This window comes from Neoarius graeffei, chromosome 17 (assembly GCF_027579695.1).
Source record: "Neoarius graeffei isolate fNeoGra1 chromosome 17, fNeoGra1.pri, whole genome shotgun sequence".
NCBI classification, from domain to species: Eukaryota; Metazoa; Chordata; class Actinopteri; order Siluriformes; family Ariidae; genus Neoarius; species Neoarius graeffei.
In genome coordinates, this window is record NC_083585.1 from 68770343 (window position 1) to 68784834 (window position 14492).

The 14492-nt window shown below is 43.9% G+C and overlaps 3 protein-coding genes across 6 annotated transcripts in view; 2 read left to right on the forward strand and 1 right to left on the reverse strand.

Annotated features, from left to right (window-relative positions):
• The window catches only part of LOC132864475 (NLR family CARD domain-containing protein 3-like), a 1256659-nt gene that overhangs the window by 1087368 nt on the left and 154799 nt on the right, over positions 1 to 14492 (reverse strand). Inside the window, exon 12 of the mRNA XM_060897892.1 lies at positions 14268 to 14283. Within this exon, the coding sequence (XP_060753875.1) occupies positions 14268 to 14283 (16 nt within the window). The remainder of the gene's footprint in view (positions 1 to 14267; positions 14284 to 14492) is intronic.
• Positions 1087 to 14492, forward strand: part of LOC132864490 (gamma-interferon-inducible lysosomal thiol reductase-like) — a 28846-nt gene continuing 15440 nt past the window's right edge. The window contains exon 1 of one of the 3 annotated variants that reach the window (XM_060897920.1): positions 1087 to 1145. The gene's annotated coding sequence lies outside the window, so the exon portion shown is untranslated. The remainder of the gene's footprint in view (positions 1146 to 14492) is intronic. The other 2 variants (XM_060897916.1, XM_060897919.1) reach the window with 2 other exon arrangements.
• Positions 3087 to 8738, forward strand: bloc1s3 (biogenesis of lysosomal organelles complex-1, subunit 3). 2 transcript variants are annotated; one of them, XM_060897922.1, is made up of 3 exons: positions 3087 to 3177; positions 6555 to 6659; positions 7506 to 8738. In XM_060897922.1, exon 3 carries the CDS (start codon positions 7510 to 7512, stop codon positions 8044 to 8046), a length of 537 nt encoding a protein of 178 aa, XP_060753905.1. In that variant the 5' UTR covers positions 3087 to 3177; positions 6555 to 6659; positions 7506 to 7509; the 3' UTR covers positions 8047 to 8738. The 2 variants fall into 2 exon arrangements, with proteins under 2 accessions (XP_060753905.1, XP_060753906.1); XM_060897923.1 differs by lacking the exon at positions 6555 to 6659 and having other exon boundaries at positions 3095 to 3177.

The window sequence follows — 14492 nt, forward strand, 5'->3', positions numbered from 1 at the left end:
ACACTGACAACAAAAAGCACACACACGTTGTTTCATCCGCCATATTCTCGGAAGGAAGGTACTCGGTAACCACGGAAACATTTTGCGCACGCGCATTTCATCTCATCTCATTATCTCTAGCCGCTTTATCCTTCTACAGGGTCGCAGGCGAGCTGGATCCTATCCCAGCTGACTACGGGCGAAAGGCGGGGTTCACCCTGGACAAGTCGCCAGGTCATCACAGGGCTGACACATAGACACAGACAACCATTCACACTCACATTCACACCTACGCTCAATTTAGAGTCACCAGTTAACCTAACCTGCATGTCTTTGGACTGTGGGGGAAACCGGAGCACCCGGAGGAAACCCACGCGGACACGGGGAGAACATGCAAACTCCACACAGAAAGGCCCTCGCCGGCCCCGGGGCTCGAACCCAGGACCTTCTTGCTGTGAGGCGACAGCACTAACCACTACACCACCGTGCCGCCACGCGCATTTCAACTTCCGTGAAAGAAAACCGCAAACATTTCTCGCAAGTGTGGACAGATGCACTAAACTGTACCGGTATACTTTGTATCGATACAGTTATACCACTATCGTACCAGTATAAGTGTGAACACAGCATATTTCTATACTAAGATATCAGACATTAATGGCTAATTAAGTCTATTTTTGTACCTCATGTCAGTCAAATGGGGTAATAAAATCAACTGCATTACATTTCAGGTATTTGGCAGACACTCTTATCCAGAGCGATGAACAACAGACCCTGACGTACCCACAGCAATGGGCAGCCTGGGGAGCAGTAGGGGGTTCGGTGCCTTACTCAAGGGCACTGCAGCCATTCCTGCTGGTCCAAGGAATCGAACCAGCAACCTTTTGGTTCCAAAATTGCTCTAACCTTTAGGACATGGCTTCCCTTAGTAAAAGACAAAGTGCTATTTTCAATATTTTCATTCGACAAAAAAAGGGTTATTTCCTTCGCGCAAATAGTAAACCAGTGCATTCATTTTTCGGTTTCCTTCCAAATTTGCCCCCCCCCCCCCCCCCCCACTGACTTTTATTTTGACGGAAAATTCACCCTACAGGGTCACTGTAGCTGGCTTCATGCAGTCATATGATAAGTCACGTGATCCCACTTGAAGACCCGGAAGCTTGAATGTAAGTAAATTATATATAGGAAATGTTTTTGTTTTGTTTTATTTTATTATGGGCGGGTTTTAGTAAACGCAATATATTTTAATTTAGTTGCAGTGTTGTTTAACTCTAATCTGTCGGGAGAGTAAATCAATAATCTGTAATGAGATGTAAGGTTAGAGCAAAGGGTGTCTGAGATGAAGAGCTGCTTTATAACACAACACTGTATATAATAATAATAATAATAATAATGGACATTAGTGCAAGCATTTTAAAATAATTATTTGCATTTTCATGTTTTAAAATCTCTCAATCTATTCAAGTATTGTGATTTTGTTTGTTTGTTTAATAGAATAGAATAGAAAGCCTTTATTGTCATCACACAGAGTATAACGAGATTCAGAGCTGCTCCATAAAGTGCACACACATAGAATAAAAAGAAAAGGTATGTACAATATACAAAATACAAAAACTACTATTGAACTACTAGCTACTATATACCGACACATTTGTTATACAGACACATTGTTTCTTTGTTTTATAACCTTAAAAGAAAAAGAACACAGTTTCAAATAAATGCACCGAAATGAAGAACAGCCAAGCCAATAACTTTTTAATATTATCTCAAAAAACAAAAGGTAATTTCCTCTTGGGGCGACTTGTGTTTCTCAGAGATCAGGAGACCCTCAGCATCGATGGTGTCTTGACAACATGAGCAAGTGATTGAAGCTGAGGCCCACTTTACACGGGGACGGTATAAAACAAAAACGCAAAAGTCCGTTTTCGTTCTCACTTTTTTCCGCGTCTACACGACCGTTTTCAAGGAGGAAATCTGCGTCTATACGGTGACGCATAAATGTCTCCGCTATGTCTGCACGCATGCGCAACGTCTTCTGTCTTGTCTGATCTGCACATCTGCGCCGCTGTTCTGTCAAGTTATCCTACCAAGCCTACTACGCATGCGCGAAATCCAGGAGGGTAGGAAAATTCAACGGTAGTTTTGTCCCACCGATCAGCTGGGCTGATAGAAAATCGGTGAGAATTTCACGCATTTGCCGATTTTTATGTTTTGTGCGTATTGGTCGAGTCTTTGGCCGAGTCAAATAATTTGTAATGACTTATTTTGAATAATAAAACGGTCTGTATGAGAACTTGCTAGGATAACTTTACAGAACACCGGTCCGGCTGAGGTACTGTAGTGCTCGAGGGAGGAGCAGGAGCAAACCGAAACTCTTTTAATCTGCCTTTATTAAGTAACACTCACTCTTGTTTCGGTGAAGAAGAGAAAAGGCAGTGTCCATCTCAGCAAAATAAACCCGTTCGGCTGATAGTTTTGTTTTCAGTCTCGGGTTTATGGTTTCACGAGCGGCTTGAATAGGCGGCGCGCGCGTGCACGCACACGCGTGTGCGTGTAACTTGGCGACACCAAACTGAGGAGCTCCAGCTGGGCGGGTGAGCAGGAAAACACATCTACTGCATTAAAACACAGAGCAGCTTGAAGGTCTGTTGGATCGATGTAATCAGACATGCTCTTACTTTTTTTTTTTTGGATAGGACAGTGTAGAGAGACAGGAAATGAGTGGGAGAAAGAGACGGGGAGGGATCGGGAAATGACCTCGGGTCGGAACCGAACCTGGGTCCCTGGATTTTATGGTATGATGCCTTAGCCATCTGAGCCACGACACCCCCACTTACTTTCTTACTTCCCGGGCTGGCATGTACAGTATATGACACATGTATGACGTAAACGCGTACCCGACGTGAGCAGATCCGAGCAGAGTTTCGCATATTGGGTAGTTTAGACGGATACGCAATGGGGGCCGTTTTTAAACTTATCCACTTTGGAAGGCGTTTTCAATTTTATCCGTTTTTCAGCCTCGGAAATGCCGTCCTCGTGTAAACGAAAGGCACTTCTGATAAAATATTTAGTCGTTTTTACCCGACAGCGTCCTCGTGTAAACGGGCCCTGAGTGTTTCAGCTCATGATGCTGTGGGGGTCATGATGTCCAGCAGGATGGGGTTTCTACACCTCACGGCGAACCAGATGGCTTTCAAGGTGCACTATGTAGGATTTTGAGGGAGCAATGGAATACAGTAGCTATTCATAAGTCTGTTTTTATTAGTGTCTTAAAAACCTGTAACATGAATTGCAGGGTTCCTGCTGGTGCTCGTCATTGACGAACATAATCTATCGGGGACGAAGAGAAAATCACTAGCAATCGTCACAGTGGGGGCGTGGTGTGTTGAGTTTCCATGGTGAACGTATGATGTAAAGTGTGGTGTCATTCTGTGTTCGGTTCATAAATCAACGGGAAAATTTGAATTCATTCACCATAGACGTCGCCAGACCCATTTTAGGGTAGCTCCAGCCACCCTATCTTATGGCAAAGCCACCCTATATTTTTTGCCCTTTTTTAAATTATTTATATTTTTTTCCCCCAAAAAAACAAAGGCAGTAAAGCACTGAACATGAGCCATCAAGAACGCAAGTTAATCCGAACAACAGTTTCTGCTTGCTTATTTATTGTTTAATGCAATATTATTAATATCGTTATGATTCCTCCTCATTGGCTCTGTGTCAAGCGTCACGTCGAGTGGTAGGCTAGTAGGACTTAAAAAACTACGCGGGCATTCTGCAGCAGGCGCGGTGCGGGCTTCCATTGAGTTGGGTTTGCAGAGAGTCAGAATTCTATGCTTTCATTTGCAGACACACACGGTGAGATTGTAATTTGATGTCAGTGGTTTGCATTTGCTTAACTTTACCTAGGCTATATTGAGTCTTCTGTAGAATGTTTACATGATGATTTGTGAAGCATCTGCCCTCTTCAGTTTGTGCAGGAATGCATGACACCTACCGTTGTTTTTTTCACATTTTTGTAGTTTAGCTGGTGAAGTTGCTTCAGCAAGCAATTAAATGATGAAAGCAATTTTAAAATAGAATAGAAATGGTGGGAAGTGTGTCCCCAAGGTGTGATGCTCTTGAAATAATGAATTGATTGACAGCCTTAGTAGGTGCTCTGAAAAATGTTCGGCGCGTGCTGCGCGCGCACAATACCTTTTCTCCTCTGGGTGCTAAGCTACCCCTGTCTCTCAAACCTAGTGACGTCCCTGTCATTCACTGTTGGTTGTTCCAAGATTCTTCTTGACTCTGTTCAATTGTAAATCAAGTTTTGTGTTGAAGTAAAGGCTGAAGCTTGGCGCACACGGGTGATTTTTCCGTCGCTTGGTTGTGCAACTTTTTGACACAAGTGAAATTCCTTCGTGTGCGGATATTTGTGATGGCGATTTTATTTAAATTTTTTTGTTGCTTGTGACAGATCACAGGTATCAGACATGCTTGATATTCTGTGACAAAAAAATCGCCAGTGGCTGACTTATTACAGAGATATCGCCGCGTGTGTGTCTTTGCGATAACGAATGATCACCTCCAAAGGCTAAGCCAATCCCTGCCTGTGATATATCTGATAGACCACAAAAAAGTCAGCCAATATTTTTTATTATTATTATTACTATTATTATTATTATTATTATTATACATGCACACACTCTCTTTTTCCAGTTTTTCAATGTCCTTTGGTACGTTTTTCTCTTGTAAGCAGAGGGGAACCGTCAGGGCCTTCTAGGCGTTCAGAGAAGCCCAAACATATCAGCATTTCAAGTGTTATCTTTAATTTCTTTCATTCTTTTAATTTTCATTCTTTCCTAATTTCTTTATAATTATTCTCTTCCAATTTTAATTCAGCCTCATTTTCTATCAAATTTGCTTCAGAAATGAAAGGGCTACTGTCCTGAAAACATTTAAAATCGAGTTATCCAATGAGATTTTGTTTGTTGTCTCTAGGCTGAGAAGAGTTTAGAGCTGCTCACTCATTGGTTAGGACTTCATTGCAGGGACAAAAGGCCATGTCTGTTTATGTAGGAAGTGACAGATGAATTAACCAATCAAATTTGATTTATAGTGGAAGGAACCAAAAATTTATTGTCCTCGTCCTTCTCGAAGGCCAACACAAGCTTAACTGCGAGTCAGCGCTGCAGTGAAGTCACTGTCCAGCTGGTGTAGTGTTTATCAGTAGTGTTAGCGAATGCTAATAAAGCAGTCAAGCCAGTGCTATCGAGAGCAAGTAGCACAGGCTAATGACCGAGAAACTAAGATTTCTGTCTCCAGACTTTTCTTCCACGCTGCACGCTCGCCACAGTATTTTTCACTCAGACTTAAGTCTTCATTTCCCTGAGTAATTTACTGAGTTACTTTTAAAATCAACACCGACAGCTACACACAACAGACCGACCTGGTAGCCTGACGCTAATCCCTTACAAAATCCTTTGCTCTGTTTCAAGATTTGGCTGAGCTCAAGTCCCAGCTCTAATAGTAACGGTTTGCTACTGCTTGTAAATATGCATGAAGAATATCTGATGAAGTTTTGGGAGCCTTTCGGGTGTTCAACGCGTGTTTCTCTTTCCTGGTGAACAAACAAATGCTTCTGCACATGCACAGCGGAAAACTTTCTCATTGAATATTCGCATCAGCTCCGATGTGTAACATCATGTTGTCTTGACAACCATGCAATATCGTAAACCATATTCAACACTCATTCTCCACTGGGTAGAGTGACATAATACACGTAGGATAAGCGATGTGCTAACGATATTGCATGCTCATCTCATCTCATCTCATTATCTCTAGCCGCTTTATCCTTCTACAGGGTCGCAGGCAAGCTGGAGCCTATCCCAGCTGACTACGGGCGAAAGGCGGGGTACACCCTGGACAAGTCGCCAGGTCATCACAGGGCGACACATAGACACAGACAACCATTCACACTCACATTCACACCTACGCTCAATTTAGAGTCACCAATTAACCTAACCTGCATGTCTTTGGACTGTGGGGGAAACCGGAGCACCCGGAGGAAACCCACGCGGACACGGGGAGAACATGCAAACTCCACACAGAAAGGCCCTCGCCGGCCCCGGGGCTCGAACCCAGGACCTTCTTGCTGTGAGGCGACAGCGCTAACCACTACACCACCGTGCCGCCCCGATATTGCATGCTATCAAACCAAATGAATGAAACCTGCTCGAAGAGAATAGAACATGTTTTTATTCCATCAAAAAAAGTGTTCTGTATGGATAATTTATATATATTGCTGTTGCGGTTAAGCCCCCCCCCCCCCCCCCCCCCCCCCCCCCACACACACACACACACACACTGGTTTTGCTTGTATAGAATATCCCCCCGTCTGATATTGTAATGGCACGCTCTAGTTTGAGTTCCTGGATGTGGAAATAATATCAGAAACAGGACAGTCAGGTTCGGACTAACAGTTTTCTGACTGAAAACATTCGATAGTTTTCTAATGAACCAGCTGCCACTTGCAGTTTTGGTCAGTACTCTATATACTGCACTATAGTAAAGGGGTTTTTTTCTGCTTGAAGATGTTTGTTCTCTGAGAAGTTTTTCACATCGTGCTTGTTACAAGTAACCTGCTCCGTAAACAGTGGAGAAACAGAAGAGCTGCTTCAAAGAAGAAGAAAGAAGAGGTAATGAAGTGAAGTTGTATCCCTGCTTCTGTTACAGTAAAGTAATATCCTGCTCGCAGTTGAAGTCTGTTTTAGAGTGAAGTTTTAGTTCTGCACATATCGTGGAAGTGGAGACATCAAGCCCAGACAAACACCGAGCCTAATGATCACGCACCAGGCTTTAAGATTTCAGAAGAAAACTGTAAAATATTCAGAACCGTTTACGACACAAGGGTTGTTTTTATTTTACAAATTTATCAGAAATCCACCTCAAGTGAAAGACAGTTGCGTCGATAAAACAACAAGAAAGTGGCCTCTCGTGCTGTCACAGCTGTGCAGACAGAATATTATGGCACTTGATGGCCACCGTAGTTTCTAATACACACTTGGAAAGTGAGGCAGTTGGTTGCAGTCTGCAGCCTCACCACTAGATGTCACTAAATCCTACATCGTGCGCCTTCAGTCAGGGTTTTGAACTGCGGTCCAGTCAGACTCAGGCCAGCCTCGACTCTGTTTTATAGTGCGTATATATACTAGGAGTTATGGTAAGAGCATGTAAGGTCTGATTTCAAAATAAAAGCGACTTTCCCCTGAATGTGATTTCACATTCATTCTGTCTGTCAGTAATGAAAGAATAAATAAAAAAATAAAAATAAAATTATTAATAATGTGAATAATAATTAACTATCACAAGAAAATGAGCTTTATTATCTTGAGACCATGAGATAAATGAAGGCATAATCTCAATAAAACAGCATTAAAAGTTTTTTGAATGTTTTAATTGTTTGTATCTGAAAAATACGTGTGGAAAACATATTTAAAACATTTGCAAGTTGATCAGACATGTCAGGAATTTTTTTTTTTCAGCATCATGGCTGACAGGAAGTCGCAGATTGTGGTAGAGGGAGAGGCGTCCGAGTCAGACTCTGATGACGAGGTCTACGTGTCGTCTGGTCTCACAGTTCCAGGCGAAGCCTCAGAGACAGAAAGCGAGGACGAGGAAGAAAAACCCGCCATCTTCCACCATCACTTACCGCCTCTCACTGTCGATCGTCATGACAACGTGTCCGTTACTCAGCAGAGCCCGACCATGCCCACACACAGCGGCCATGTGACCTCACTGCTGCAGCAGAAACTGCAGGAGAGTAACGCGCGTCTGTGTGCTGATGTGAGCCAGAGCGTGAGACAGGTTTATCACGGAGCCGCGAGGGACATCAAAGCAGCCACGGCACACCTGAGTCACTCGCAGGGCGTCATCATCTCCGCCTCTCACGCCGTCCGCGTCGCCGTGGACGACCTCCGAGCCGTGTGTGAAAAGTTCGACATCATCACCAGCTGTCGGTTGCTGCCTGACATTGCCATGACAACGGTGTCATCTCCCACAGCGCCCTTCTCTGCTCCTCTTTAAATTCAAATAGACTGTGATGTGGAGAGTGTTCCGGGGTTAGCTCACTATTTCTGTTAGAAAACCAGCAGCTGTGAGGTTGTGAGTTCATATCCCAGGACTGACAGGGAGCCAGTGGCCATGAGGTTTTTGGTTTGAATCCCAGTACTGATGTAGAGCCGACCAGCATGAAGCTTCCCAAGATTGGCAGAGAGCAGTCAGCCAGAAGGTTATAGGTTTAAACCCCACGATTGACCGAAAACCAGCAACTGTGAAATCCCAACACTGCTTAAGAGATAAAGACCTGGCAACCATTACATGATGAGTTCAAATCCTAACACTGATAGACAGCTGATGAGTCTGAGGGTGAGGTTTTGAATCCCAGAACTGATCAAGACCCAGTGCCCATAAGGTTATGAGTTTGGATTGGTCAGCCAGATGTTTGTGGGTTTGAACCTCGGCATGGACAGAGGGTCGGCTCTCATGGTGTTGTGGATTTCATGTATTTCCAGTACTGTAAGAGAGGGTCAGCATCCAGAAGGTTGTGGTTTTAAAACCTCAGCACTGATATAACAGTGTGTCAGATGGGTATCTTGGCTTTCTGGCCATCCTGGGATTCAAACTCACAACATTCTGGTGACTAGCACAGATGAGTGTGTATCAATTTTTGAGTTGTTTATGGAAATAAAATTCTTTTTCTTTCCTTTATCCTGTAAGATGTGTGAAGGTGGAGATTTCATTTACAGCTTTAGGAATCTTCATCATGATGTGACTGCGTGTGTGTGTGTGTGTGTGAGATTCACACCATAACTCTGATGTTACAATTAACAGCATCTGCGATAACGCCTGAAAACGAAATTGCACAATGATAAATGAGTGTGAAAAGAGGAAGTGTTCATGATCAAACACTTCTGTAAGTTTAAGTTTATTAGCATTTATATAGCGCACATAATTGTACAATATATATATACACACACTATGGCATTTAACAAAATGTAAAAAGTAGCATAGAATAAAACTAGATATAATTTTAAATAATAAAATAATGATAAATATAAAATTAAAAGTAAAATTAAAATGTAGACTAGAAATAAATTTAACAAATTAAGAATAATAAAATGAAAATAAATAAAAATAAATAGAAATTAAGGGGTAATTTAACAACTTAAGATCTTAAAAAAAATCCACTGGCCACGTTTGTATGAACATGACCGGGACTGTTTATGATTTGAATTTTAACTCAACATATTATGGAAAGCCCTGGAGAAAAGATGAGTTTTCAATTTGCTGCGAAACTCCTCACCATAGTCAATTGATTTTAAGGATACTGGGAGGTTATTCCATCGTCTAGGACCACAAACACTAAAGGACCTGTCAGCAAAGGTCTTCCGTGTAGTTTTAGGAATGGTAAAAAGAAGACCTTGACCTGATACTCGAGTTGATCTCGTAAATTCCCTGACACTAAGTAAGTCACTAAGGTACTTCGGGGCGAGGTTATGGAGGCACTTGAAAACTAAGAGAGTGATCTTGAACTCAATCCTGAAGGCAATTGGCAACCAGTGTAGGTCATATAGTGCACGAGTGGCACTGTCAGACCGTTTCCTTCTGAGGACAAGTTTGGCAGCACGGTTTTGGATAAGCTGAAGTTTTCGTAAAAGACCAGTTGAAATTCCAGACAGCAGGGAGTTACAGTAGTCTAAGTATTGGAGAACTAAAGTAGTAGCAAGTTGTTTAGCATTTTCCAAAGACGGATACTGCCTTATTGAAGATAACCTATGGAGATTGAGAGATGCTATTTTACATTTGGCTAGGACTAGTTCTTTAAATTTTAGTTGCTCATCGAGGACTACACCCAAGTATTTGATGCATTTAGAACAAAACATTAATGCTTGGTTTATTCGTATGCTCTCCAAACTGCACTTTTGTAATTGGGCGAAGCTGCCGAAGTAGATGAATTCAGTTTTGACATCATTCATCTTAAGCTTGTTATGGTTCATCCATTCCTTTATGTCCACAAGGATGAGTTGTGTTTTTTGTGAATTTTCTGTTTCCTTATCAGATGTTGGCAAAAAGGAAGTATATATGCAGTGATCATCAGCGTAGCCCATGATTTGGGTATTTCTAGGAACGGCAGACGCTAATGTGCTTGCATAGGCTGTGTACAGAACTGGTCCCGCAACACTACCCTGAGGGACAGAGCACGAAAGATCTCGAGGGTTGGAGTAGGTGTTGTTAATTTTCACCCTCATTTGGCGCCCTTTAAGATATGACCCGAACCATTTAAGTGCTTGACCCGAGACACCAAAATTTGTTTGAAGGACATCCAATAGGATATCATGATCCACAGTGTCAAATGCTGCGGACAGGTCAAGACTGATAAGTGTCGTGACCTGCTGCTGTTCCATGGCCCACAGAAAGTCATTGGTAACCTTGACTAGGGCCGTTTCCGTACTAAAATGTTTTCTGTAAGCACTTTGATAGTCGGGTATGAGTTTATTGTCATTGGCATATGGTACAAATTGACCTAGAGCACACTTTTCAGCTATCTTTGAAACAAAGGATAGGTTGCTGACTGGTCTGTAACTGCTTTTAACTAATGCCATGCCCAACTTCTTGAGAAGAGGTTTCACAATAGCAACTTTCCATTCCTCATAGAAAATTCCACAGACAAAGGAACTGTTTATGATTTTTGTTATAACGGGTGTAAAAATGTGATGATATTGTTTAAGAATAGCAGTTGGAATAGGATCTGATGAGCAAGTGCTAGGTTTTGAAGACTTAATAAGGTTGGCGACAGTTACTTCATCAACCTGTGTAAATGCAGAGAAGTTGTACTCGGTGGGGATGCTCCGGCTGATAGTTGGGATGCTCAGCTAAATCACTATGAATTTTATCAATTTTGTTGATGAAAAATTAGCAAAATCCTCTGCGAGGCCTAGATCTGAGGTTGACTCTGGCAGAGGATTTTCACATTGAAGGTCGAGTATTTGTGAAATCTCTCTGTAGAGTTTAGCAGAGTCTCTTCCGAAGCTGCTGATTTTCTCATTAATATGAGATGCCCTTTTTCTAGTACTAGACTTTCTAAAAGCAACTTTACTCATCTCATCTCATTATCTGTAGCCGCTTTATCCTTCTACAGGGTCGCAGGCAAGCTGGATCCTATCCCAGCTGACTACGGGCGAAAGGCGGGGTACACCCTGGACAAGTCGCCAGGTCATCACAGGGCTGACACATAGACACAGACAACCATTCACACTCACATTCACACCTACGCTCAATTTAGAGTCACCAGTTAACCTAACCTGCATGTCTTTGGACTGTGGGGGAAACCGGAGCACCCGGAGGAAACCCACGCGGACACGGGGAGAACATGTAAACTCCACACAGAAAGGCCCTCGCCGGCCCCGGGGCTCGAACCCGGACCTTCTTGCTGTGAGGCGACAGCACTAACCACTACACCACCGTGCCGCCCCGCAACTTTACTTCTTTTGAAATTAATATAGTCTTCTAGATCTTTTGAAGACCTCCATTTTCTTTCTACTGTAGCTGTGTGTGTTATCAGAATCAGAATTACTTTATTAATCCCCGGAGGGAAATTTAAATTTGCTACCAAGCTCCTGAATCAAAGAAGAAGTAAATATGTCTAAAAATAGAAGATAAAATCGTCTGAAAAAAGAATAAATAAAATAAATTTAAATAAGTTCGATAACTTAAGTAAAAGCAAAATGAAGTGATTTTATATACAATGATTCCTATATACATTATTGCACCTGAGGTAAGGATACAGTATACTGTACACGGTAAAGCGGTGTAGCACAGTTATACAGTGGCGTTGTACAGCTTGACTGCAGCAGGTAGGAATGATTTCCTGGGTCTCTCAGTTGTGCAGCGTGGAAGAATCAGCCGTTTACTGAACGTGCTCCTGTGACCCTTAGGCTTTTAAATAAACACAATGGTAATACACATACGTGACACAACATCCTCATACTGCTTCCTGTTTGTAATATAAATACAATAACCTCAGTTCCACTTATGGTGATGATACACGGGGCAACTTTTTGGGCAATGTTGCCGAGCAAAGTTGCTGGCAACGGGCAACTAGGTGAGACACAGGGCAACTTTTCAGGGCAACAACAGTTAGCAACGGCAGTTTACAGTTAGCTTAAAAAAAAAAAATCGATGTCTTAATTTTTGCTGTGGCCATTTAATCAAGCTGTCTGTTGTTTTTTAGAGCTTTGGTGAGGTAAATTCCTCCATATAGAATATTAAAATAACTTACCGGTGTAAAAACAGATGAGGAGTCTCTCCATCTCTTCACTCCACTGACACTGAGCGGCCGCCATATTTGTTTGAAATTTCTGATCCGAACCTCACCGGAGGTCACATGACTCGATACTCGCGTTCTGATTGGCTTATCTCAAAAAGTTGCCAGAGATTATCAAAACCATTCAGAAAGAAGCAATGTTGCCCAATCTCAATAGAAAAGAGTCAAAACGCAATTGCCCAGCAACATTGCTCGGCAACATTGCCCAAAAAGTTGCCCCGTGTATCATCACCATAAGTGCTCAAAACCTGAAGAAAGAAATTCAATCACAAGGAACAGGAAGGCTATAATAACCCATATAGTGAAAGCTAGAATTATTGGCACCCTTGATGAAAATGAGTGCAAATATTTCACAAAAATCAGACGTAACACATGTAGTGACATCTCACACGTCTCACTGTTTAGTTTTTTAATGATTGTGCTGATTGTATCACGGATTATGGAACTCCTAAAGTCCCAAAAGGTGATTTTTTTTCTTCTTTTTTTGTACATACACAGGATATTATACAGTGGTGTGAAGATATGAAGTGCATCTTTGAGTGATATAGTTTTCAACACAAAACTTCATAAACTTCATATCTTCGCACCACAGTGTGATGTTCTTTATATCATATAGACACATCCACAAATAGCATACTCGGATTAATCAAAACAATTTTAATTTTGAACCGTTTTGCCATTTTGACAATGCGCATTTAGTCAGCAGGAAAACACTGGGCCCCTCCTAGAACTGCCACCTTATTGTGGTGGAGGGGTTTGTGTGCTTGAATGATCCTAGGAGCTATGTTGTCGGGGGCATTATGCCCCTGTTAGGGTTTCCCAAGGCAGACAGGTCCTAGGTGACAGGCCAGACCAAGAGCAGTTCACCAAAAAACCCCTATGGAGGAAAAATCCAGGACCGTGACGTCGCCCGGTAGGACGCAGCCGGGGCCCCACCCTGGAGCCAGGCCCGGGGTTGGGGCTCGTATGCGAGCGCTTGGTGGCCGGGCCTTTGCCCATGGGGCCCGGCCGGGCTCAGCCCGAAGAGGTGACGTGGGCCCGACCTCCTGTGGGTTCACCACCCACAGAGGTAGCAGTAGGGGTTTGGTGCAGTGTGGATTGGGTGGCAGTCGAAGGCAGGGGCCTCGACGACCTGATCCCCGGACACAGCGGCTGGCTGTTGGGACATGGAATGTCACTTCGCTGGGGGGGAAGGAGCCTGAGCTTGTGCGGGAGGTTGAGAGGTACCGGCTAGAGATAGTCGGGCTCACCTCCACGCACAGCTTGGGCTCTGGAACCCAGCTCCTTGAGAGGGGCTGGACTTTCCACTTCTCTGGAGTCGCCCGTGGTGAGCGGCGGCGGGCTGGTGTGGGCTTCCTTATAGCTCCCCAGCTCAGCCGCCATGTGTTGGAGTTTACCCCAGTGAACGAGAGGGTCGCCTCTCTGCGCCTTCGGATTGGGGAGAGGGCTCTTGCTGTTGTTTGTGCCTACGGGCCAAATAGCAGTATAGAGTATCCAGCCTTCTTGGAGTCCCTGGGAGAGGTACTGAGGGGTGCTCAGACTGGGGACTCCATTGTGCTACTGGGGGACTTCAATGCTCACGTGGGCGATGACAGTGACACCTGGAGGGGCGTGGTTGGGAGGAACGGCCTCCCCGATCTGAACCCGAGTGGTGTTTTGTTATTGGACTTCTGTGCTAGTCACAGTTTGTCCATAACGAACACCATGTTCGAGCATAGGGGTGTCCATAAGTGCACGTGGCACCAGGACACCTTAGGTCGGAGGTCGATGATCGACTTTGTAGTCGTGTCATCTGATCTCCGACCCTATGTCTTGGACACTCGGGTGAAGAGAGGGGCTGAGTTGTCAACTGATCACCACCTGGTGGTGAGTTGGATCCGCTGGCGGAGGAGGAAGCTGGACAGACCTGGCAGGCCCAAACGTATGGTGAGGGTCTGCTGGGAACGTCTGGCCGAGCACTCTGTTGGGGAGGTCTTTAACTCCCACCTCCGGGAGAGCTTTTCCCAGCTTCCGAGGGAGGCGGGGGACATTGAGTCTGAGTGGACCATGTTCTCTACCTCCATTGTGGATGCAGCTGTTCGGAGCTGTGGCCGCAAGGTCTCCGGTGCCTGTCGTGGCGGCAATCCCCGAACCCGGTGGTGGACAC

Excerpts from the sequence above, each read along its gene's own strand:
- bloc1s3 (XM_060897922.1), top strand. The coding sequence starts at position 7,510 with ATGGCTGACAGGAAGTCGCAGATTGTGGTAGAGGGAGAGGCGTCCGAG.